General features: G+C 37.1%; 1 protein-coding gene across 12 annotated transcripts in view; it reads left to right on the top strand.

The window, feature by feature from the left end:
- atp2b2 (ATPase plasma membrane Ca2+ transporting 2) overlaps positions 1-27,303 on the top strand; it is a 205,200-nt gene that overhangs the window by 145,246 nt on the left and 32,651 nt on the right. For 8 of the 12 annotated variants that reach the window (XM_079857210.1, XM_079857206.1, XM_079857209.1 and 5 more), the window contains exons 5-12: positions 867-992; positions 2,190-2,315; positions 4,427-4,459; positions 5,042-5,134; positions 7,816-7,857; positions 14,584-14,748; positions 14,852-15,066; positions 17,319-17,561. In XM_079857210.1, coding sequence (XP_079713336.1) covers positions 867-992; positions 2,190-2,315; positions 4,427-4,459; positions 5,042-5,134; positions 7,816-7,857; positions 14,584-14,748; positions 14,852-15,066; positions 17,319-17,561 — 1,043 coding nt within the window. The remainder of the gene's footprint in view (positions 1-866; positions 993-2,189; positions 2,316-4,426; positions 4,460-5,041; positions 5,135-7,815; positions 7,858-14,583; positions 14,749-14,851; positions 15,067-17,318; positions 17,562-27,303) is intronic. The other 4 variants (XM_079857216.1, XM_079857208.1, XM_079857212.1 and 1 more) reach the window with 3 other exon arrangements.

The raw sequence follows: 27,303 nt of genomic DNA, 5'->3' as shown, positions 1-27,303 counted from the left end.
AGTTTCAGTGCAGCTTCAAAGTCTCGACACGATCCAGCCGAGGAATAAGAGTCTCATCTAGACAAACCAGCGGACATTTTAGAACAAAATAAACATTTATATACTTTTAATCACTAATGCTGGTCTTGCACTAGCTGTGATGCGACACACATTACGCAATCAGGTTGAAAGGTCATGCGGTTAAAATATTTAGGGTAGGGTGAAAAATTCTACTTCAAAATTGTCCGACATCGTTGTTTCACCTTTTATTTATTTATTTTTTGTAAATGGCGTTTGACTTATTCTTTGCACGTTGGCTTTGTAAACACAAGGTCTGTTCTTACGCCTACGTCCCGCTTGACCTTTCAACCTGATTGCGTAATGTGTGTCGCATCACAGCGAGTGCAAGATGAGCATTTGTGGATAAAAGTATATAAATGTTTATTTTTTTTAATAAAATGTCCGCTGGTTTGTCTAGATAAGACTTTTATTCCTCGGCTGGATCGTGTCGAGACTTTGAAGCTGCACTGAAACTCACATCTGGACCTTCAACCCGTTGGACCCCATTGAAGACACTATATGGAGGAACATCCTGGAGTGTTTTCCTCAAACACCTTCATTTCTTTTCCACTGAATAAAGAAAGACATGAAGATCTTGAATGACATGGGGGAGAGTAAATTATCAGGAAATTGTAATTCTGAAGTGAACTACTCCATTAAGATGCTGTTCTTTTCTGATGTATCAAGTTTCATTATGTGTTCCTGTATGGAAAGCGCCTCATTGTTTTGTGTGGTTGGTGTGGTTTGGTGAGGCATGTTTTGTATTTTTTTTTCTTATTAATTCTACAAAATGTACATGTTAAATTGCTAGCCCTTACTGTGTTCAGGTGACCTGCTCCCAGCGGACGGGGTCTTGATACAAGGCAACGATCTGAAGATCGACGAGAGTTCTCTGACGGGAGAATCCGACCATGTGCGCAAAGCTGCAGATAAAGACCCCATGCTTCTCTCTGGTGAATCCCTCTTTACTACTATATTTTACTTTCACACTGTTCACCTTGTTGTGCTCTTTTACACATACTAGGTATTGAAGTTCGACATCAACTTGTTTTTTTACTGATCAGAAAAAGTCAAATCGATCAACACAGGCAAAAAATATAAGTGTCACTTCCCGCAAATAGGCTTAATTATTTATTTATTTTTTTGTCATTGAAAGGAGGTGCTTAACCTTTAGAAAGCGTTTAATGTTATATTGTTTACTTATTTTCCCATCATGCTTTAGAAAGTACCCAAAAATGGCACTACTTTGATGTCATCATTTTGAGGATTTTTTTTTTTTTTTCTAATTTAATATTTCATTTATGTGGTAACAATGTTTTGAGCAAAATGTGGGCCACAGTTCAGAACTATATTTTTTTTGTAATTAATTAACAAAATATTGAATTGAATATCAATCCAACAGATTATGTCTGAATGAAAACACTGCATGATTATGTTTGTTTGACGCAGGTTAAGATGGGACGGATGGAAATCTGTTATTTGTTGTGTTTGAATTAGAAACTAGCTTCATGTTAAGGTTTCATTTGTTATAATGAGTTTATTAAATTAGTTAACATGAACTTAAAATAACCAATAATTCTACAGTATTCAATACTCTTTTTTAATGTTAATTTCAACATATAATAATTTTACAAATCAAAAGTTGTATCTGTGTTAACATAAGTTAACACACTGTGATTTAACATGAACAAACAATGATCAAATCTACTTTTTAAACTATGCTGTAAAAATCCATTGCTTCGTTTATGTAATGCATTAACTAATGTTAACAAATGCGATGCGACCTTGTTGTAAAATAATTTAAACATATTTATTATGATATTCAGTGCCAACCACATCATTTATTGTCATGCACTCTTTTCATTTACTTTGATTCTACAACTTTACATTGAAAAGGACAAAAATGACAAGCAGTTGTCTGTTCTGTGTTTAATTTAAAATTTGAGAGCATAAACTCTATCAATTAGCTTTGATGAATGAGTCAGTTCTCACTTCTACAGTCAGGTGTGTGTGTGTGAGGGATTGGTGTTGTCAGACAGCAGTCATCTATGAGATCACACATTGTGTCAGTTGTGCAGAGGTGAGAGCGTCAGGCCTGCTATTACTTACAGTTTCTCCATGACTTACTCTGCCGTTAACTGAATCCCCAGGCACGCATGTGATGGAGGGCTCGGGTCGGATGGTGGTCATGGCTGTCGGGGTGAACTCTCAGACCGGGATCATCTTCACTTTGCTCGGTGCTGGTGGAGAGGAGGAGGAGAAAAAAGAGAAGAAAGGTGCGTAACTAAAGCTCAGCCTGACAGAACGTCAGCAGAGCTGCATTACACCAACACTTCTGTACGGGGATCAACATTCATTCCTGCCAGTTAATGTTGTTATTATCGCATAAACCTTTTTCTTATATCAGCAGATCTTTGTAAACCTAAAAAAAAAACAGGACACTGGGGGAAAAGAACATTATAAAGCATACTAAAAGTGAAAACACAGTTTATATTTGATAAAACTCACCCTGTTTTAGCAAAACTGTCACAATAGTTTGGAATAATTATGATTTTTTCCAAACTTCTGCCCAGTCGTGTATTTACTATTGCTCGTATTTCATGGTTTGAACAAACCTTTAACCCAAAGTATTAAAGGGGTCATGAACTGCCTTATTTTATTTTATTTTATAATGTTTCCTGGCTTTCGCATCAAAAATTGTCATAAATTAGAAATAAAAGGCATTTTTCCTACCTTGATTTTAGCCTCTGATTTGAACGCTCTGTTTGAAGGGGCGTGTCTGCTGTGAGACTTCAGTGGAAACGCCCTCTGATGTGATTGGCTGTGAGTCTTCAGTGGAAACGCCCACTGCTGTGATTGGCTGTGAGTCTTCAGTGGAAACGCCCACTGATGTAATTGGCTGTGAGACTTCAGTGGAAACGCCCACTGCTGTGATTGGCTAACATCTCTAACAGTATCACATGTGGAACTCTCTCAATAACTTTTAGCACGTTTTTACTATTACAGCTCTCAAGGTTAACTAATTGTAAAAAGTGTTGATTATAGCATTATATTCAGATCTATAGCATTATACTTAGATTGTAGCATGAAAGGTGGCAGTGGATGAGCATGTAGCCAATCACAGACATGCTAAGCGTATGAATGCAGTGATCTCGTCTTTGCAACTCAGATTCTGCACACTAACGAATGCTTTTATCATAACTAAAAGTGCAAACACAATGCAAAAAAAAAAAAGATTTGTTGATTATAACCAGACTTTGTTATAACAGGAGTTTTGGCGTGAGTCCAGAACTCAGTCCTGATAAACTCGCGGTGTTTGATTGACAGCTCAACAGTGATTGCAAAGGGAGCATCCTGATCACTTTCTATATATAATTTAATCACATTTTAAATCACAGATTATTTTCATCCTGCTAAGAGAAAAAAATGTGAAGTTGACCATTAAGTCACTCACTGGTTTAATTTACTGGCACATAGACAAAAATCATCGGACTGTACATGAATCATTACATATCAGAAATCACTGGTCACAGATCAGGCATTAGAATGAACACGGTTACTGTGAATGTCTCAGTTGAGCATTTTTTTTTTGTTCACTGTCGATTCTTTGGCAAATCAGTCACAATTTCATGGACTCCATGATGCTAATGCTACATGCATTACTGTCGAGTCCAGGTCATAAAAGTCTGTTTGCAATGTCTGCACCGAAATTGTGGCTGATTTGCCAAATAATTGACAGTGAACAAACAAATAATGCTCAACTGAGACATTCACATTGTTGAAAATAAATAAAAGAACCACATTCCTAACATGAGGATCCTTTGGAAGGTCATTTTATTTTTAGTCCAGTCAGTGATCCTGTATTGCTCGTCATCTCACTAACTCGCCAGTGGGCGGGGCCAAAGTTGCATTGATCTGTAGAGGCGGTCTTTCAACTATCTATTTCGCCATAAATCGGCACATTCCACAACGAGTCGTTCTCTGGGCTCGGTTTCAATAAAAGCTGTTTTTGGACTAACAAGGACGTTTTTAGATCTGAAACTTGTATGTATGATGACCTCTTAAATGTCAGTTATTTCTCAGTTCATGACCCCTTTAAAGTACGATGCGTAACTCATTCCACAGGTTTGATATCTCGAATTGCGTGTGCTGTTACGATTGGACTCCAGCAGCACCCTGTCAATCACCCACATGCTGGTCAGCAAATAAAGTATTAATCAAAACGTCCAGCTCTTTTTCCCTCAATCAGAGACTGCGTTTGGGTAGAACGTGCCCCTGTTTATTCGTGTGCACACAGTGGCTACTTCAAGTGCTTTTTCTGGTTGGGTAGCGTGTGCTGTTTGTCAGCATAAGGCTTATGTGTTTGTTGTTCTGCAAACTGCCACAGGTCAGGCTCTGGAGGACGGCCATCAGCTGGCAGGTACAGTATACATCTCTGTACCCGAGGACACGCTCTTTTACTACCCCACTAAACCTGCTCTTCCCTCCCGAACCCTGCTTTAGCAACCGTGATCTTTCACTTAAAAAGAAGCTCTTTTTAAGTATTCAAAGAAATGCATTTCATCCATGATCCCGCATAGACGACGATCGGGAGGTTGTGATGGACGGGTGATTCCCTCAAGGCCGGATAGATTGATGATATCAGATTGATCACGGTTTTGTAGCCTCGTAGTCTGACACCCTACTGTTGTATTTGAAGCACTTGGATTTGATTTTGAAGCATGCTTTTAATTTGGTTGTTTTATTCATTTTTTGAATCACCTGTTCTTACCGTGATTGGTTGTGTAAATAGCAATTGGATCTCTAGAGTTTTGTGCCATTGATCATTGTGTAGTTTTGTGCCTCGACTTTTCGTCTGCCATATTATGTGTAACCTGTCTTATGTTGCAGTGTTTTTTCCCATCGATGTCATTCTTTTAAAGTCACCTTTCTGTTGACAGCAGTGTATTGAGAGAGTACTAATGGTGATAACCATGCTACTTTTGTTCATTATTACGGCTAGACTGCTCGCATCCCTCCTCACACCCCATCGCGACTATAGCTACCGATGGTGCGGCAAGCGCAAATGCCCCTGGTAATACCAGCCTAGTCAATGGTAGGTTGAGCAGGCCTTCGCTGTCCGTCACTCACTGGCTCCGCCTCTCCTTCTCCAGTTGTCTATTGCCTTTTCCAAATACCCACACTTGCGGTCTTGGCCACTTGAGAGCGCGTGCACGTGACAGTAAGTGCGTGCGCAAGACTGTCCTATGGCTTAAAAATGCCCTTAATGCACACTAAACCCACACTATCTAAGCGTATTTGAGGCTAAGCGTATCCCATCATGCATTATGCTCAGGAAGTCATGTGCCCCGAAATCGCGAGATGTTGAGGAAAACATTTTTTTTGCAATTTAAATTAATTAGTGCATATAATTTGGTTGTAAAATCATAAAGTGTTGCACGTTTTATTGGTGCAAAGATGAGTATGGAATGTGCAGGCCTATTCTGTACAACATTTGCAACTGTTTTTATCACTTTTATCACACAATTTTAAATGAGTGTCTTCTGTTAGATATATAGCGACTACTGAACAGACATGTAGAAGTTTATTTTAAAATGCAAAGTATTTCAAATATAATAAATAAAAGCTACTTTTTGCTAGACTATAAGTGTGTCCCATCGAATAATCAGAAGTTCTACACACACTTGCAGTCTTTACGCCTAAATAGAGGAAATACGTCATGCAAGTAGACGAGTGGTCGAGAGCAAAGACCGCAAGTGTGGGTATTTGTACAAGGCATTGCTCTTCCTATCCTGTCCTCTCAGTGCATGAACCCTCTGATCGCTAACTCCTTTATTGTTCTCTTCCCTCTTCTACCCTTTCCGTTCCTTTATTGTTACGTATGCCAACAGCAGATACACAATGTGGATCGTCCCATTGGTTGAAATAGGCCACATGACTATTACCGGAAATTAAGCATAAATTAAATACATGATGTAGTTTTAGTGGGTAAATTTACATTTCAGAAAGAAAATCATGACTTGTTGTGTCTTTGGTGTGTTGGAATACAATTTATGATACGAGCGTATTTGATACGAATTATAATTTAAATGTGTGATTCTACAACAATATCCCATTAGTATTTAATTGTTAAACTGTTGCACACATATACTGTTCATTGTTTCTTTTTTCTAAAGAAATGTATAGTTTTATTCAGCAAGGATGCATTAAATTGATCAAAAGTTACAGTAAAGACATTCATAATGTTACAAAATGATTCTATTTCAAATCAATGCTGTTCTTTTGAACTTGCTATTCATCAAAGAACCCTGAAAAAAATTAAATTTATGATGGTTTCCACAAAAATCTGCAGCAGCACAACTGTTTTCAACACTGATAATAATCATAAATGTTTCTTGATCATCAGATCATCATATTAGAGTGATTTCTGAAGGATCATGTGACACTGAAGACTGGAGTAATGATGCTGAAAATTCAGCTTTGATCACAGGAATAAATTACACTTTACTGTATATTCACATAGAAAACAACAATTTTAAATTGAAATAACATTTCACTATTTTTACTGTATTTTTGATCAGAAAATGCAGCCTTGGTGAGCAGAAGAGACTTCTTTCAAAAATATTAAAGAATTTTCCCGCCCACGAACCGTAGTGTACGAAAATACTACAGTATTTTTACAGTAACAGATACACACAATATCCATGTGTGTAAATATTCCAACACACACACACATATCAATTAGTAAAATACAAGTTAATGTTACTCCTTCATTTGTGTGTTATATTTCGAACTTGTTAAGTTAAATTCCCCAATACAATAAATGCAAATTACTTTTCTTCAAAGCAATTGATAGGAAATTTATTTGCTTTTGGTATGTTAATTAAATTAAATTAATTTAAATTAAATTTAATTTAATTTAATTTAATTTAATTTAATTTAATTTAATTTAATTTAATATTATTTTATTATTTAATTTAATTTTATTTTATTTAATTGTATTTTATTTTATTTTTTACATTTTTTTATGAAACCAGCTCTGAATAAGAACCAGTTCTTGACTCCAAACCCTAGACTGATAGATTATTTCCTGTTTCAGACAAATGTTCCCACACTAGAGTGCCCGTGTAGTTGCACGTGTATTCATGTGATGGGATAAATCCGTTTTCCCGATCCTCCTGTGCTGTTGCATGGCTGTTCTGTAGCAGTTCTTCTTCCCGCATGTCCAGTAGAGTCGTGCTGTTTCTCTTGTCCTTCATTGTGTTGAGTGTTTCTCTTCCATTTATCCTCCATGGAATATCTTCTGAACGACTACTTCCCAATTCTTCCTTTATGACAAATCATAGTGACAAACCAAGATACAATGAGTGTAAAACGATGTATACATATTAGATATTCCATGGCACTCCTGTCAAAATGACATGAAAACACACAACAGAACATCCAGTTTTGTTATACAAACACACATTTTGCATATACTTCAAAAATCCACATAGTGCATCAAAACACATGCTATTTTATATTTATTCAACATCTATACCTATATGTGGATGGTAGCTTACGCTGCATCTGATATACTGTAAAGCCATAACACACCTCAAAACTTCATTACAAATCAATTCTGTGTTACGTATGTGACTCACAATGATGTTGATAAATTACTCATTCTCTGTCTTCCTTTTTTAATTTGATTTCACTGTAATGTCCATGTGATGAATGTTTTATCGTCTGCTTTCTGTTATTTTTGTCCTGTGTGTGTGGATGCCTTCATCTTAGGTAAAATGCAGGATGGAAATATGGAGAACAACCAGACCAAAGGTAACCTGCTTTCACTTTACCGCTGGTTTGAGCGCTCACCATGATTTTATTCCTCCGTTCACACCGGTTCGGATGTCAGCTCGTCTGTTTGTTGTGCTTCTCATGTGTGTGTCAGGGTTCCTGTCCTCGTCCAGTTCTACAATCATTTTAATGATCGAGTGTATATTTCACCTGTAGTTCTTGCTCTGGGGTTACTTACGCCTTTGCAGACAAAAATATCCAGAGGTTTCAAGTAATTGTGAAAGTTGTATTCAAATATTGACAACAGAAATGTATTTTTCATCTATGTATTTGGCTAGCAGCTGCTTGTATTAATAAATACTTTGCGTTTAAGTTTTGTTCACAGGATAGTCTGGCTTACACTGTAAGCCCGAACAGTACTACTAGCTTATAAGGACTGAGGTCACTACAGTTAAAAGCTCTTGCTGAGTTAATCCACCTTTAAACTATTACTGTCTATGAACAAAAATGTATTTTTATGGTTGTGTACCTCAGCATTTCTGAGTGAACCCCGCTGGTTCACTCACTATTTTTAAGTCTACTGTCGATCACGTGATATGACGTCACGACGTGCGGACCTAGCTGACGTTATCTGAAAAATCTATTCAAGATGGCTACCCTCTCGAGCGAAGTGGAGCTGCTGGTTTATCAAGCATGAAATAACTCGTAAGTAAACCAAAACACTTTAAAACTACTTTGCTTGTTGTCATATTGTAACAATATCATGTTACACATGATATTTGACTGTTAGACTAATATTTGACTATTTAAGTTGGCGCGGGCGCGATGACCGTCCTGTGCACTGTTAATGTCGTGGCAGGGCAATAATGTTAACGTTAGTCAATAACCATTTGCAGCAAGCGATAGTCCTTCTGTTTTTGAGTGTGTTGCTGCTGTTTGTGTTAAGCGCTCTGTGATATTTGACTGTTAGCCTAGATTAGTTTTTTTTTTTAAGCGCGGAGCTTCACGTTGGCGCGCACGTGCGCGATTAACGTCACCGTCAGCCCGCGTGCTAGTGACAAGGTAATATAATGTGTAAGTTTACTGTTAATGTCGTGTCAAGGCAATAATGCTAACGTTAGTCAATAATTCTTTTCAGAAACGATAGTCATTGCGGTTTTTTAGTGTGTTGCTGCTCTTTGTGTTAAGCACCCAGCTCTGGCAAGTTCAATGAGATGTTATTTCTACATGCACCCAAATGAGCTAGTGGCTGTTAGCTTTAACTTTTACTCAAACAAATTTAAGGTTATAGACATAATTGTAACCGAATGAACTCTGCAAGTTTTTATTAAACATTTAAAAACGTTTTTTTTTTTTCATTATAGGTCGAAGTGTAAGGAGTAGAGTGATCATCCGCCAAAATCAAGGTAGGCCTAAGTTACCTCAAATGTTAATTTAGGCTGTAACCTATTTTTCACCGTTTATTTAATTTGGCGCCAAATTCAGATTAGAATATAAATCTAGCCATACAATATCTCTTTTGCTATTATTTGTGAATAACAAGTTAGCCACCCTCTTAAGTGTAACAAAATGGTTTCTGTGTTGTCAGACAATTCATTTAACTCTCCTGTTATGTTGGAATTCTGTGCACTCCCTTTATGATCCGCATTGGATGTAATAAAATTCCTCAAAAATCACGGCAATGAAAAACAACAAAGATTCATGTTCAGACTGTAAACTTTTAATGTGAACATTTGTCAAATATTCCAAATATATATATATATATATATATAAGATATTTAATGAAACTGTTTTTTAACCTTTTTTTTTAAAAGTAGTTGAAAAAAAAACCAGTATGCTGACTTGTTTTGCATGTACATTTTTTTTAAAACTTTTTTTTAAGAACATTAATTAAGCAAATAAATGTAGCTGTATAATAAAACATAAACTAAACTCATTAAAAATAATCTCATTTCGTAAATTCATATGTATTTCTTGCACTTCACACACATGGTGCTGGTTTTGCTGTCACGCTTGGATGGGCACACCTCACATCTCTTCTGTTATGTTACAAACACATGAAAAGCATATTTCTAGAACACATTAGAATAGCCTACTGAAATGCTGACTAAAAGTAAAGCAAGTTTATCTTCTGTAACTATATAGACTTAATGCTACATTTTCTTACTGATAACAAAACAGTTACTACACAAAAAAAAATGTGCTTGCCGTGGTAATCTTTAATCAAAATCTGTAAAGTTACTTCCTGTCTGGAAAGGTGTTCCAACTTGGGTTGAAAATGTTAAACCACTGGCCTTAAACTGTTAGTCTGCTATGAGATGGAGAGGAGTGCTAGAGTAAATCCCTGCCCACTGTTCAATATTCCCTTTCACTGGGAAATCCGTCACAACACAGGAGAAAAGTCGTTTGCAGCTTCCGGTTCACAAGGACTTTAACCTAACATTTGCACTCTCTGTGTCTTTCAGGTGGTGTCGTCAGATGAGCCAGGCATCATTGAAACTCCTGTTGCTCTTATCACAACAATCACAGAAGAGACTGCAGATCCAGTGCATTTCAGTCCTACAAGCATCTCTATTGTTGTGGAAGACGATGTTGTGATGAGTGATATCCCTAACTTGGCTGATGCATTTGCATTGTTGCTTGGGTTGATGTATGCAGTACATCTGGACTATCCCAAGAAACTCATTAACACATTTACATTCATCCAGAAAATCATAATGGGTCTTGATGATGGTAAACCACTTAAACCCTGCCTACTGAGTCTCAAAATTGACCTGTTAATGAAATAGTAGGCTAACTTAAGAGTTGTTTACAAGAAAATACACTTGTATTTTCTTGCCTACATGTTGTGTTTTTGGGGTTCCCAGTATGGTCACTTTATAGTTTGTTGTTGAACAAACAATATAGTTTGTTGTTGTTGTTGTTAGTCAAAGCATTTGGAACTGTTTACATTTGGCGGTTTATGTCTTGCCTACAAAATCTAACGTAGCTGCTGTTGTTTATAATTATTGGTGGTACACCAACTTGGTGCTCTAAATCCTAAATAAATAAAATAAAATAAAAACAAAATATAAAACATCTCACATCATTTTAGGATTTAGAGCACCAAGTTGGTGTACAACCAATAATTATAAACAACAGCAGCTACGTTAGATTTTGTAGGCAAGACATAAACCGCCAAATGTAAACAGTTCCAAATGCTTTGACTAACAACAACAACAACAAACTATATTGTTTGTTCAACAACAAACTATAAAGTGACCATACTGGGAACCCCAAAAACACAACATGTAGGCAAGAAAATACAAGTGTATTTTCTTGTAAACAACTCTTAAGTTAGCCTACTATTTCATTAACAGGTCAATTTTGAGACTCAGTAGGCAGGGTTTAAGTGGTTTACCATCATCAAGACCCATTATGATTTTCTGGATGAATGTAAAAGTGTTAATGAGTTTCTTGGGATAGTCCAGATGTAATGCATACATCAACCCAAAGATGTGCCTTTTTTATATTTTGTTTTTATAGGTTTTTACTAACAGGACAGATTCGATGTCTTGGTTTTGTGTTTTGATATGTTTTATTTATTTATTTACTTTTTTTATTCTCTTTTATTTTTTTACTTATTCCATTTGCACTTAGATGGCTGTTACTAATGCTGTTTTAAAAAATGTAGGCCATGCATTTTACATTAAGCATTTTAAGATCCTCAGTTCCTAATTATATTGTTTAAAACACGGAGTCATTTCAGAGGTAATTTTACTAGTAATTTCTTACATGTTTGTATTAAACAATTTAAAGACTGAATAAAAAGAAAAAAGAAAATGTACAGCTGAAGTGGGTTTTTTTTGTACCGTAGTTTTAACTTGCTTGTGGGTTATAAAGTATATTTTTTTGAGTTAATATAGTTCTATTTAAGTTCCATTAGATCAAAATAATTAAGTATGAAAAAATTAAAACATTTTGAGTGTTAATCAATATTTTTAAGCAGGGTGCACTTAAAAAAAATAAAAATTAAATCAAATTTTTTAAGTTTGATTAGATTGTAACTTTAAAAAAAAATAGAACTTAAAAAAATTAAGTTAGTTACCTCAAAAGTTATTATGTAATCGGTTTCTACAAAAGTTTTGAGTACTATGACCTTATTGGGGTTTACAGTGTAGGCATTGTGTGTTCGGTATTGGAATCCCATCATCCAGGTCTTAAAGTTGAATATATGCAAAAGGTTTAATGTTTTTCAATTCTATAATGCACATATCAGTGCATTAAAAACAGTATGCATAAAATGTAAGCACGAGTAACTGACTGTGAACACTGTATCAATGGATTTAGACAGTTGATGCTACATATCTTTTGTTTCGTGTCACAAAGATATAATTGGTGGTGGAGGCATTACTGGTTTATATTGCTTTAAAATGTGGCAAACATTGCACAAGATGCATTAAGCAGTGGAAAACGGCATCTTTTGCCTTAAAGGAAAGTTTCACCCAAAAGTAAAAATAAGCAAGGAATCATTCCACGTCATCGTTTACTCACCCTTGTGTCGTTTCAAAACTGAATGACTTTCTCTCTTCTGCTGAACACAAAAGATGATATTTTGAATAATGTGCCGGTTGCTCATTTCCATTCAGTTACAATGAATGAGGCGTTCAAGCCTCAAAAAGCTATAAAAGTATCCCAAAGGTAGTGCATAAAAATTGTACATAATTTTTAGTATTTTATTTATTTTATTATTTTAGTTTTAGATTTTATGAAACCAGATCTGAATAAGAACCAGTTCTTGAGTCCAAACCCTAGATTGATAGATGATTTCCTGAACATTTCGCCCATGTTTCAGACAAAAGACAAAAACATCCAGGGCTGCGTTTCCCAAAAGCATCGTAAGCCTAAGTAGATCGTAAAAACGTACGACTGATCTTAATATTACGGTCTGTTTCCCAAAAGCATCGTAACTTAAGTAGCTCTTAAAAATCATCGTAGATCTACGAGTGCTCTGGAGTAATCGTAAATCCCCAAGTGCATCGTTATGAGGTCACCTCCAGGACAACCGGCAGATTACACCTTTAACTTTATTCAAATGCAATGTGATTATAATATAAGGTTTTGATTGTACTTTATTGTACACTTTATTACTCTTTTTTTGTTGTTGTTGTTGGTTAAATTAATGTATAAATAAAATCAAAAGGTCAGAAAACAAAACAAAAAAATATAAATAATTGAATCTAATAATTTTAATCAAAATTAAAGGAATGAAAAAAAAAAAAAAAAAGATGTAATATGCTTCAAAGACTGGGGACACAATCTGTCAATGACTTGCACGAAAACCAGCCATGTATTGGGCATTTCTTGGTTGGCCATCATTGGTCCCACCACCTGTTTTATTAAATGTTGTCCTCTGCAGAGCCCTTTTCCTTTTAGCAAGGCTGGCAAAGTCCTGCCACTTCTTCCTGACCTCCTTCCCTGATCTTTTAATGCCCCTAGTTACAGTCAGTTTTTGTTTATTTGTATATGACTTCCCTTAAACCTGCTGAAAATAATATGTTTGTATAGCTCCACCTCCTCTAAAATTACCTTAATCTCTTCTTTTAAAAACAAAAGGTATTTTCTTTTCTTTTTTTTCTTTTTTTTTTTCAGCCATTTTGCTGGTGTCTCCACTCGTAGGTTTGTGCTTTTATAGATTATTGGCCTCGTGCAAAATGCACATCAGGTGAAAACAGTTAGGTTAAACATTTAAAACTGCAAGCGTGTGCTGCAATTACAAGCCATTCTACAAGGTGAGATTTCAGCACTCGACAAACGGACAGCGACTCTTAAGTAGCACTTAAAGCTGCGAACGATCGTGCTGAGTGCATTTTTGTGAAACGCACGTGAAATGAACACGAACATTCGTAAAGTCGCTCGCAGAAAATCCTCATAAGTGCTAAGATCCATCGTTATCTGGAAACGCAGCCCAGATTTAATCTTGGTTCATGCGAACATGAAAGGGAACATTCCATTTCATCATTGTTCCAAGTTCAAACATTATGGGAATGTTACTTTTGAATGTTTCTCGGAATGTTCTGAAACAAGTCGTAACATTTACAAAACTTTAGGCAAGGCAAGTGTTGAGAACATGATTAAAAACCAGATGACGTTGAGCGGACGTTCTGTGAATGTTACTGACAGAATGTTTGTCTCACAGAAGAAAGAAAGTTATAAAGGTTTGAAGCAAAATAAGGTTGAGTAATGATAGAACTTTCATTTTTATTGGGTGAACTGTCCCTTTAAGATGTTTGTCCCATATAACTTGATACCCAGCTTGTGTCATCAGATGACAAGGTTTTTCAGTCGTCTCTCAACCATGTAATGTTACCGGGATTGGGGTTTAATCCAGTTCCTGGATAAATGTAAAATTCATTCACCTCCTCACGTTTCCTTTGATCAATGTAGATATTCAAAATAACATTAAATTGGTGGTTGGCTGAATGTGGTTGCAAACCACAGTAATTGTACTTAAAATAAAAGAAGATTACTGGTCCTCTTGAAATGTTGACTTCTATTGGAGTTTTAAGTGCACTTGGTGGCTGGTAGCACATAACGGTCATTCATATATTATGTTAACGAGTTACTATTTATATACAAACAAACATACAAAACCCAACAGTAGAGTTCAAACTCTGGTTTACTCTTATTTTGTGATTCCCTCACAACGAGGTCCAGCGTTAATTATAGCAGTGAGCAAAGGTCGGACAGCCCATTACCGACGTGTGTTTTCTGTGGTCTTTACAGTGAAAAAGCAAGATGGCGCCGCTGCGATGGAGATGCAGCCCTTGAAGAGCGCAGAGGGAGGAGAGACCGATGACAAAGAGAAGAAGAAGGCCAACGTCTCCAAGAAAGAGAAATCCGTTCTGCAAGGAAAACTGACAAAGCTGGCTGTGCAGATCGGCAAAGCAGGTGCTACGTGTTTTCAGGGTGTTTGGAGGATTAGTCTACAGGTTTGGCGCTTTATCATCGCAGTGGAGCTCTAATGCCGTGTTTAATGTGATCTGGTCCTCAGGTTTGGTAATGTCTGCCATTACAGTCATCATCCTGGTGCTTTACTTCGCGATCGATAACTTTGTGCTTCAGAAGAGGCCGTGGCTGCCGGAGTGCACTCCAGTCTACATTCAGTATTTTGTCAAGTTCTTCATTATTGGTGTTACAGTCCTGGTGGTTGCGGTTCCCGAAGGCCTTCCGCTCGCCGTGACCATCTCTCTGGCCTACTCCGTGAAGGTACGTGAAGAACACACACTGTTTAGATCTAGTTCAAAGGATTAGTTCACTTTAGAATAAAAATTTCCTGATAATGTACTCTCCCCCACGTCATCCAAGATGTTCATGTCTTTCTTGAGTTGAAAAGAAATGAAGGTTTTTGAGGAAAACATTCCAGGATGTTCCTCCATATAGTGACTTCAATGGGGTCCAACGAGTTGAAGGTCCAGATGTGAGTTTCAGTGCAGCTTCAAAGTCTCGACACGATCCAGCCGAGGAATAAGAGTCTCATCTAGACAAATCATCTGTAATTTTCTAACAAAAATGTTTAAAATATATACTTTTAACCTCAAATGTCTTAACATTACGTAATCTCATTGGAAAGGTGAGGCGGTAACCTGACGTGGGCGGAAAATGTAGAGCAGTGTGAAAAATCTCAGTTTCTCCTCCAACTTCAAAATCGACTGACATCATTGTTTTACCTTTTTTTTTTTTTTTAATGGTGTTTGGCTTGGTCTCTGCACATTCGCTTTGTAAACACTAGACCGGTACTTCCGCCTACATCACGCTTGACCTTTCAACGTGACCACGTAATGTACGAGCATTTGTGGATAAAAGTATATAAATGTTTATTTTTGTTCTAAAATGACTGATGATTTGTCTAGATGAGACTCTTATTCCTCGGCTGGATCGTGTCGAGACTTTGAAGCTGCACTGAAACTCACATCTGGACCTTCGACCCGTTGGACCCCATTGAAGACACTATATGGAGAACAATCCTGGAATGTTTTCCTCAAAAACCTTCATTTCTTTTCCACTGAAGAGAGAAAGACATGAACATCTTTGATGACGTGGGGGAGAGTCAATTATAAGGAAATTTTAATTCTGAAGTGAACTAATCCTTTAATACTTTGACATTAAATTAACCTAATGAGCTGATTACCCAGAGAGCGATTTTGGGCATCATAGGAACACTTTTAATGCCAACACTGATTCAGAGTGTATCATGTTCACATTCTTGCATCCGTCTGCACCGTTGTTTTTGTTGTTTTTGTTTTTTTTATTATATATGTCAAGTATTTGTATTTTATTGTTTTTATGGATTCACCTATTAATCAGCCAATAATCAGTATTAGCCGATAAGAGCTATTATTTTCATTATTTCATTACCAATGGCAGATTGTTGAAAAACAGCCGATGATCAGGGCCGACTATATCCTGTCAATCAAAAGGGTGCAGAGAAACATGTCAGACTACACCTCTTAATGTGTGTGAAGAGGACGTCTCTTCTGTTGAATTTCGGGCTGTTGCAGTTAACGTGACAATAATGCATTAACAGTTAAAAAATAGCGACATTAATGCAGGCTTTATTTAACCCTAGGAATCACCCATAGTTCAAGCCAGGATTGCCAATCATTATTCGTAGCGCGCTTCCCTTCCAATGATGACAAAGAGCTTCGTGTCTTCTTACTTCTGATACGAAAAACGTCTCAGCTTTCAAACTCTGTCCTTTTTATCACAAAATTGAAACAATAAGTGGCGTTTTGACACTCGTGAATGGGATGAATTGCTGATGCTCCTCATTTCAAGTGGTAGCACATGTGTTTTCTTCCACTTCAATACGTTATAACATGAAAAAACATTCATGAACATCAAAATGTCCCATTTCTGTGGAAGCTTGTTTCCACCACAGAATAAAGCACTTTAAAAGATAATTGCGACTTTTTATCTCACAATTGCGAGTTTACATCTCTCAACTCTGACTTTATTTCTCAGAATAGCGTGATATAAAGTCAGAATTGCGTGATATAAAGCCGTAATTGTGTGTTATGACGTCAGAATTTCTGCAATTCTGACTTTTTTTCTCTATATCACGAAATTCTGACTTTATAACATGCAATTGCGAGTTTATATCTAGTAATTCTGACATCTTTTCTGAGAATTGTGAGATATAAACACGCAATTGCGAGTCAAATTCTAAGGAAAAAATAATAATTCTCAGAATTGCAAGTTTATATCTCACAATTCTGACTTTATAACACACAATTGCGAGATGTAAACTCACAATTACCTTATTTATTTTTCATTCTGTGGCGGAAACAAGCTTCCTTACAAACCAGCTAGAGGGTTATTATGTAGACAGCTGCTCATATAGGTAAAGTGGAATGTGCATCACAGTTTTCAGGCATATCCAGAATGCACTCTACCACAACATGTTATATTAGCTGGTTATCTATAACTATGACTAATACTTTTTTTGTCTGTGCTGATAGAAAATGATGAAGGATAACAATTTGGTCCGCCATCTGGACGCTTGCGAGACCATGGGCAATGCCACGGCGATCTGCTCAGACAAGACTGGGACGCTGACCACCAACCGCATGACGGCGGTGCAATGCTTTGTGGCGGATTTCCATTACAAGACGATCCCAGAGCCCAGCTCCATCCCAGCCAAAACCCTGGAGACACTGGTCAATGCTATAGCCCTCAACAGCGCCTATACTACTAAAATACTGGTAAGAAATTAAATCGCTAATACCAGTGTTTGAAACAATAGACTTTAATGTTAATAATGTATAAACACAAGATATTACTCATATACACTGCCAGCCCTGGAACCAAAGACGTCACAGACTCGTTTAGCTTTTAGTTTTGTCTAGATTACAGTGTGCATTCGTCATGTCATTTTTTAGCTTATGCAACATCACAACATTTATTTCCATCAAGAGTTGCATTCATTTTTGGACTCTTAAAACTCTATCCTAGACTCTCCAAATGGCGGCTTTCTTTTTGGCCTGGCAGTGTAATACATTAATAATACAGTGTAATACATTAGCACCACAAGGTCAGCAGAAATATATGAAACATCACCCTCATGTCAGTCAAACCCTCTAAAAGCCTGTTCACACCCAGAACGATAACTATAAAGATAACTTTAACGATAACTATATTAGCATAAACGTCAGCAGATGATATCGTTCTGTTTATTATAAGCCATCTGACGCTTAAAATACCTGAGCTCTTTAAAGCAGGATGGATTCTGATTGGCTGTCAATGTTTTTATCATTCATCATCTTAATTTTTATGGTTACAGTTATGGTCCTCGGCGTGAACAGGTCTTGCATCTTTGGAACACTATGTTTAGCAGAATATTAACCTCTGAAAAATAAAATGAATCACCATTATAGCATCACAAAAAAATGTGTCATTCAAATGAGGACCTTATTTTACTCTGTGTATTAAAACCAAAAATGATGCAGCTAATTTGAGTCACTGTACCCTTAAGTATTACTATATCCGTTCCATTCAGCATCGCATTGAAAAATTAATATCTACACTCTTAAAAATCAAGGTTCTTTATTGGCAACTTTGGTTTCATAAAGAACCTTTAAAGGGGTGGTTGAGTATGATTTGACTTTTCTAGCTTTAGTTAGTGTGTAATGTTGCTGTTTGAGCATAAACAACATCTGTAAAGTTACAGCGCTCAAAGTTCAAAGCAAAGGGAGATATTTGCTTTTAAAGAAATCGTTTTTTAAGGACTACAACAAACGGCTGGTAGAGACTACACCACATTCCTCCTGGGTTAGTGACATCACCAACCCTAAACTTTACATGAACCCGCCCCCAGAACACACAGTCCATGTTGAGAAGAGGAAGAGTTGTTGTGGTCGAGATCATTTGTGAGTCAGCTCAAGCTGTCGCATCCGTCTTTTCACATGCAATAGACAGTCACTCTGTGTGCATCTCACAACAGTTCCTATACAGCGATCTATAGATTATCATGACAGAATATGCTAATTGAAGATAGTTAACTCCACATCAGCAAAATAAATTTATCAACTAACCATTCAGAGACGTCCTGTTGCTTTCTACATGTTGTCACTTCTTCTTGAGTCTCTCCATCTTTGTCTGACTCCGTTTAAACATAAAAGGCAGAACAGTTTCTGACATTTTCGTGTGTGTGTGTGTGTGTGTCTGTGTGTGTGTGTGTGTGTGTGTGTGTGTGAGGTAATCGGAGCTGCTAACACACACAAGCTCTTGAAGCTCCGCCCCCTGTGCCGGGAGCAGCAGCTCATTTGCATTTAAAGGGCCAGGCACAAAACAGTGTGTTTTTGCTCACCCTCAAAAAGTGACAACTTTAACATGCTATATAAAAATATCTGTGGGGTATTTTGAGCTAAACCTTCACACACACTCTGGGGACATCAGAGACTTATTTTACATCTTGTGAAAAGGGCATTATACCTCCCATTTAACATCCATGAACATCATTTAACATCCTTTTCATTCCACAAAAAGGTTCTTTACATTGGAAAAATGTTCTTTAGGTTTAATCTCACACTAAGAAAATTTTTTATTTTAATTACTGATCACTGAAAGGTTCTTTGGGGAACCCAAAATAGTTATTCTATGGCAAAAAAAAAAAAAAAAAAAAAAAAAACCCTTTTGGAACCTTTATTTTTTAGTGTATGTATTTGAAATGAGGATTATGCTCAGTGTTATAAAAGTTCAAGAGAGAAAGTTTCTTCAAATAAACAGAAATCATGGTAACACTTTACAATAAGGTTCATTAGTTACAGTTTTTTTCAGTCGCTAACAAGCGTTTGTCCAACCAGTGTTTACATTTTCAAAACTCTAAACACAATTAGCACAGCATCAGTCTTTTGTGGCCATACCATTCACATATTTCTTGTATTTTTCACACAATATGCAGTCAGTGAACACATTTCCATAATGCTTAAATTTTCTTAACAGACAAGCTATACCTCCCAACAAAATTATAGAGTGTTTTTGTAGTATTTACAAATGTTAACACACAACATCCCACAACAGCAAAAACAATATTCCAAACCTTAGATACAGTATGGACTGCATATATTTACTGTATTTACCATTTACATGAAACTTTTACCATTTTTGTAAATTTCATGATTTTAGCAAAATGTGATTTTGATTGCTAGCAAAATGTGTTGCTTTTTGAACAATGTCATGAAGAAACAAGCTTTTCGAGTCCATATGCATCTTCCTGTAATGATGCTGAAAATCCAGCTTTTCATCACAGGAATACTGTAAATTACATTTTACACATGACATACATATTTTTTTAAAAAGAAATCAGTTATTTCAAATTGTACTAATATTTTTACAATATGAAAGTTTATAAAAACCTCTGCTTCTGCAATGATATCAGTTCAGAAACAATATATCAGTGAGAGAGTCAAGGAGCTACAACGACAATATGTCCAGATATAGTGTACTGTATATTCAATTCAATGTCCAGTTCTATAAGCTTTGCACTTTGCAAGTAGGTAACCTACACAGTAATATGTTACAGTACAGTATAGTATACAGTGATGATATGATTTACATAAACTTTGTTTTGAGAGTTATGGAATTGGAGGCCAACCAGGCCCCTCATGAATTCATATACATAGATGAGGCAGGATTCAATCTGGCCAAAAGGCGTCGACCTGGACAAAATGTAATGTTTTTGCTGTTGTTTTTTTGTTCAGAATGCTCTTGTGTGTTTCATGGATATTTTTCTACTGTACCTCCTGTAGTAAACAGTAAAGGAATAAAAACTGATTTGCTTTTTACTGGAATGTTTATGAATGTGAACAGTACTGTACATGTGGACATACAGTTCCCAACCAAGAAATTTAGTGTAAAACGGTGGATTGCATGTTTTGCATGCAGATACCTGTAAAACTGAAACATAAAAGTCTATACAGTTTTAGTAATGTCAACAATAGCCAGTATTTTGAAACCTGGTGTACTTTGATTGACTGCATGTACCTTGTGAAGTGAAAACAAGTGTTATTCTTTGACAGAATAATTTCATTTTGAGTCAGATTTCCAGTGTTTTGGTAAAGTTAGTGTGTGCACAGAGAAACATGTGTTCTGTTTTGAAATGAAGAGTTAGTGTATATTTAACAAAATGTGTTTTTGAGAAGACAATTAACCATTTGGCCAATTGTGTTTTGTAGGTGTGAGTCTGTGTTAAGAGTTTAGAAAAATTATCTGAAGTATGGGTAAGCGCTTGTTAGCGATTGAAAAAAACTGTAATGTATTAACTAACATGAACTGACAATGAGCAATACATTTGTTACTGTATTAGTTAATCTTTGTTAATGTTAGTTCATAAAAATCCAGCTGTTCATTGTGTGTTCATGTTAGTTCACAGTGCATTAACTAATGTTAACAAATGCAACCTTTGATTTTAATAACGTATTAGTAAATGTTGAAATTAATATTAAGATTAATAAATGCTGAAGAAGTATTGTTCATTCTTAGTTGATGTTAACTAAGGTAGTTAACTAATGTTAACTAATGAACCTTATTGTAAAGTGTTACCGAAATCGCTGAAAGTGTATCATATTAACACAGAGATGAAATCCTAGTTTATTGGAATTAGGACTGCGTTTGTCTTTTCATGTGTTCGTCTCCATATGTGTGAGACTTTGACAGTCAAGAACGCTGCAGAATAATCGCTGTGTATTTTGGAGCGCCAGATTGGGTTGGTTTCCATAAAAGAACAGTCTGGAAACAGTCGAGACAATGAGTTATGAAAAAAAAAAAAAAAAAAAGAATCAACAAAAGTCACAACTCTTGGTTCTGTGAGCTGGAATCAGATCTGTTCCTGATCTTGCTTTGAGATGCCGATGAGCTGAAACAGGCCTAGCGAACGCCTCCTCTCAGCAGACTAGCACAACGCACTGAACTCATCCCAGGAGACCGGCTCTGAGAGCTCTCAGAACCAGACACAGCATGGATAAGCATATCATTCCAGACATCTTGTTTTAACATTGACTGAAATGAGCAGAACTCTTCATCCTGTGAGAGATCCAGCAAACCATGCTTTACTGCTACATTACGTAATTAATGCATGACCTTTTCCTCACCCGAAACTCAAGAGCGGCTTCAGAAACTTTTCAAAGCCTCCTTCCCAACTCACCCTGAAGAAAAATCCTTCATTAACTCTTACGCTTTGCTGAAACTCATTCACCGAATCTGGTGTTCCAAATCAATAATGGCCAGCCTTTTAAATTGCTTTTAAATCTCTCGTTATGCTATATTATCATCAAATATTGGATTCAATCTTTTTGTCAGAGTGTTTTCTCTCAGTTAGCACAGGTTTTTAATTAGTTTTTGGAACTGGTTGATCACAGGCCTCATTGATCTGAGCTCTTGCACCTCAGTTTCTGAATAAATAAAGTCCACTCAAGCTTATTCACTTCAGGTGCATGTGTTCAGATTAATGAGGTCTACGATCAATCAGTTGTCAAAAACAAATACAAAACCTGCACTTATTGAAAGAAAAAAAGTTGAGAAAAAGATTGAATCCAATAGTTTGCAACAGCATAGCATAATGAGAGATTTATAAGCAGTTTTTGTAGGCAAGACATTTTTGACCAGGAACACAAAGCAAGGTTTTTGACAAAAAATGTTTTAGTCCAATGTGGTAACATTAACTAGTAGGGGTGTCACAATATGTCGCAATACAAAAATGCGTGGATAGTGACAATATGTATTGTCTATATCCTGTAGATCACCCAAAATGAAAATTACTGTGTGAGAAAAAATGTAAGTTTTGAGCGTTTTAGTGTCAGAACTACATTAAACTACTATATAATATTGAATATAATGTATAATAATGAAATGGGGGGATACTTGTGTGTCCTGATAATGCCAGATGTCTGATGTTCCCAGTAAAAGTGTCCTACATTATTATAAATATATCTAGTCAGTGACAGTGAAAGCATATTCATCTACAATAATTCAGTATTTTCAGCTTCAGAATCATGAATATTGTTATTCTGGCGTCTCTATTGTCCTGTGCTTTGGGTTTCAGCACCAAGTCCAAGACTATTCATTTACACACACAATGAAACACCAAATTTAGCATTTTAATCAACAGTACATTTTTTGTAAACCTTTTATCATATGTCTTGGAGTATCGCATTAATATCGTATCGTGAGTTCAGTATCGCGATATGTATCGAATCGTGACATGAGGGAATCGTTACAACCCTATTAACTAGCATTGTTGGGAAAAAGAAAAAGCATTGTTTCCGACCTAAATGGCCAGAACACAACCAGAGGGAAAGTCATGTTCTCAGGCAGAACGGCTGCCCACCTATTTGAAGCATCTGTGCAACTTTTACCTGTACTTGATACAGATTTGCCATTCATAATGTATGTAGCGTGTCTCACCGGTATGCAGCCACGGAAGAGTTAGTGGAATCCTGCAATGTGAGTCGGACACATGGCACAGGTGATGAACACGAACACTGATACTGCAGCCGGTAGTCTGAGCTCAGGTTTCTTTACCACATGTTCCATCAGACCTCCTGGCCCTGTGATTGGAGAGGTCAGGTCTGACACTGATGTCATGTTCCCGGGATCCCATCAATTCTTGATTGGAGGTTACATGTGCGTATGCGGCAGTGTGTGTGTGTGTGTGTTTCAGCACTGTTCTCTAGGTCACCGGCTACGGTGTGTTTTGTTAACTCTGGATTCTTAGTTACATCAAAGACAGTTGCAGTTGGACCTTCTTGCATCTTTTTTAAAGGTGCGTTTGAGCACAAATGATCAGTTTGGGGTTTACATGTTGCTTGTGTTTTATTAATGCACAATGTGTTTTTAATTGTCTTCTCCCTGGGAATCTGGGAACAGGTCCATTACCTTTAAAACCCCACTGAAGTGCCTTGGATCGCACAGCTTTGTTTGATGCGTTGATGTAATTTCCACTGAAACAGGAAGCTAAGGTGGGACATATTGAAAGGCCCCTCCCCCTTTTCAAATAGCCAATAGCGTTTAGTTTACCTCACAGACTGACAGCAGCATGGAAGCGAATCCGAGCGCTGATGATACGCTGGATTCAATATTAGAGGATGGTGTGAATAAATTTTAGCCATTTCAATCTTAACCATCGTACAGTTGTAGACCAGAATAAAACTCGAGCGTTTGAGCAACCGAACACACACTCCAACACATATTGCTCTGTGACGTGTCGACGGTTGCTTTGGCCAGGTGGTGTTTATAGCATAGGGGGCGGAGCTTCAGATTCTAGAGAGCATTTGATTGGACAGAAGATGTAATGAGAAGCTGAAGTCCGCGGTGATGTCATAAAAATCCCTTATCCATTTTAGTGGAAGTGAGAGACTGTAAGTTTTGAATGCTTATATCTCCAAAATGTGAATTTTGTCATTGTTTTGGAATAGACAGGTTATTCATAACCTAAAAGGGATAGTTCACCCAAAAATGAAAATAAGCCCATGATTTACTCTCCCTCAAGACATCCTAGGTGTATATGGCATTCTTCTTTCAGACGAAAACAATCAGAGTTATATTAAAAAATGTCCTGGCTCTTCCAAGCTTTATAATGGCAGTGAATGGCTGTATATTTTTTGAAGTCCATCAAAGTGCATCTGTCCATCATAAAAGTGCATCCATCCATGATAAAAGTGCTCCACAGGCTCTGGGGGGTTAATAAAGGCTTTCTGAAGTGAAGCGATGTGTTCGTGTAAGAAAAATATCCATATTTAAAACTTTATCGACTAAGAAGCGTTCGGTCTTTCCGCTTGCAAATTCCTCCATGTAAATAGTGAATCCGCCATGGAGCGAGCGCAACTGGCTTTTAAAGGGAATGGGAGATGAGACTCTGACTGGTTTATTGCACATTATGCCCAAAACACACCCATTACTCATTAAGAGAATAGGGACAACCCTTTTAGACCATGCGCCGGGACCGCCGATCATTTTTCCCGTCATTAAACAAGGAAAAGTGGATTCGGACTCGCCCTAAGTGTACTTGATCCGTGCGCTTTAGACCATGCGTTTAGATCGTTAAAATAGGGCCCTAAATGCGTTTCAGAGTTGCCCATCCCTGGTGTATCTTATCATGAACCACCTTTTGTTTTCTAAGGGTTATGCTTAGACAAAATGCCTGCTGCTCGTCATATGCTGGAAAAAACTGCTTCTTTGTAAAACTAAATGCTATTTTGGGAGCATTTTTTCTTCGTGCCCATGACAAGGTGAAATATCTTGCTGTCTCGTGTTTGATAAGTTGTGACTCATTTTGGGCAAAGTCGTTTGTCCGGCTGCAGCCGCTCCATGTGGTTCAGAGACTCTGCCAAAGCCTCTCCGCGACTCCTCGGCCTGCCACTCACTCATTTAAAGGGATAGTTCACCCAAAAATGAAAATTAGCCCATGATTTACTCACCCTCAACTCATCCTAGGTGTATATGACATTCTTCCTCAGACGAATACAATCAGAGTTATATTAAAAAATGTCCTGCTCTTCCAAGCTTTATAATGGCAGTGAATGGCTGTATATTTTTAAGTCCATACAAGTGCATCCATCCATCATAAAAGTGCTCCACAGGCTCTGGTGGGTTAATAAAGGCCTTCTGAAGCGAAGGCTGCGTTTGTGTAAGAAAAATATCCATATTTCGTATTTTACTCCTATTTTATAAATTTTATATTTCTACTCCTACTAATACATTTAATCCATATTTTACTTTATAGACTAAAATAACTAGCTTCCAGTAGACGGCCTACGCAAGTCGACTTACACCAAAAGAGTAACACTTGACCCGACACACAACGTAATGACGAACGTGGAAGTGCAGAGGATAGAGAGAGAAACACACCAGTCATGAATTAGAGTCTAAAACAAGAAATTTTAAAGAGAAATGTGGGAGGAGCTTGAGTTTGTTGCCCAGACCTGTTTGTTTGAACCGCGAGAGGCGTCAAAGCTTACGCTACTTCTACATCTACATCACACATCGTCAAGTGTTACTCTTGTGGCGTAAGTCGACTTGCGTACGGCCGTCTGCTGGAAGCTAGTTATTTTAATCGGTAAAGTTTTAAAAATTTATATTTTTCTTACACAAACGCTTCACTTCTCTTCAGAAGGCCTTTATTAACCCGCCAGAGCCTGTGGAGCACTTTTATCACGGATAGATGCACTTTTATGATGATAGATGCACTTTCATGATGGATAGATGCGCTTTAATGATGGATTGGTGCTCTTTTATGATGGATAGATGCACTTTTATGATGGATAGATGCGCTTTTATGATGGATATATGCACTTTTATAATGATAGATGCACTTTTATGATGGATATATGCACTTTTATGATGGACAGATGCACTTTTATGATGATAGATGCACTTTTATAATGATAGATGCACTTTTATGATGGACAGATGCACTTTTATGATGATAGATGCACTTTTATGATGATAGATGCACTTTTATGATGGACAGATGCACTTTTATGATGATAGATGCACTTTTATGATGGATAGATGCTCTTTTATGATGGATATATGCACTTTTATGATGATATATGCACTTTTATGATGGATAGATGCTCTTTTATGATGGACAGATGCACTTTTATGATGGACAGATGCACTTTTATGATGATAGATGCACTTTTATGATGATAGATGCACTTTTATGATGGATATATGCACTTTTATGATGGATAGATGCGCTTTTGTCATGGACAGATGCACTTTTATGATGATAGATGTACTTTTGTCATGGATAGATGCACTTTGATGGACTTTAAAAAATATAAAGCCAGTCACTTCCATTATAAAGCTTGGAAGAGCCAGGACATTTTTTTAATATAACTCTGATTGTATTCGTCTGAAAGAAGAATGTCATATATACCTAGAATGACTTGAGGGCGAGTAAATCATGGGCTAATTTTCATTTTTGGGTGAACTATCCCTTTAAGCCAGTCAGCTTTGGCAAAATGCCTCCCTCATGGCCTGTCACTGTCAGTGTAGGGAATGCTGGGAAATTAAAGAGGTGCTATGAAAATGACCTTCTAGGAGACACTGGTGGCCCTGCAGTGAGCAGGAGAAGAGAGCGAGGGCCCGTGTGGAGATTAGGAGCCGAATGGGGCCGTAAAGAGGAAGTATTTGCTGCCAGTGCATGTTTTGCCATATGTCGTGGTTCATAGGAGTGTGTGTTGACCAGGGAGAGGACAGCTGTTCAGAAGAGCGTTCAATGCCAGCGCCTCTCTGAAGGTGCCACGAAATCCGCATCAAACGCATGAGCAGTTTTGAATGACCCAGGTGAGCAAATATGAGATATTATCCACCATATTCCTGAAGATCTTACTGCGTTTTGAATTATGGCTGGCTCTTCCGGTTTGGGGAACTTCCATTCAAAAAGACTGAAACGAATCGTTTCAAATCCTAAGGTTGGCCTACAAATATCACAGGTGATGT

This window comes from Squalius cephalus (genome assembly GCF_949319135.1).
Source record: "Squalius cephalus genome assembly, chromosome: 22".
Taxonomy (NCBI): Eukaryota; Metazoa; Chordata; class Actinopteri; order Cypriniformes; family Leuciscidae; genus Squalius; species Squalius cephalus.
Note: the sequence above shows the minus strand (reverse complement) of the source record. Positions and strands in the feature narration are given on the sequence as shown.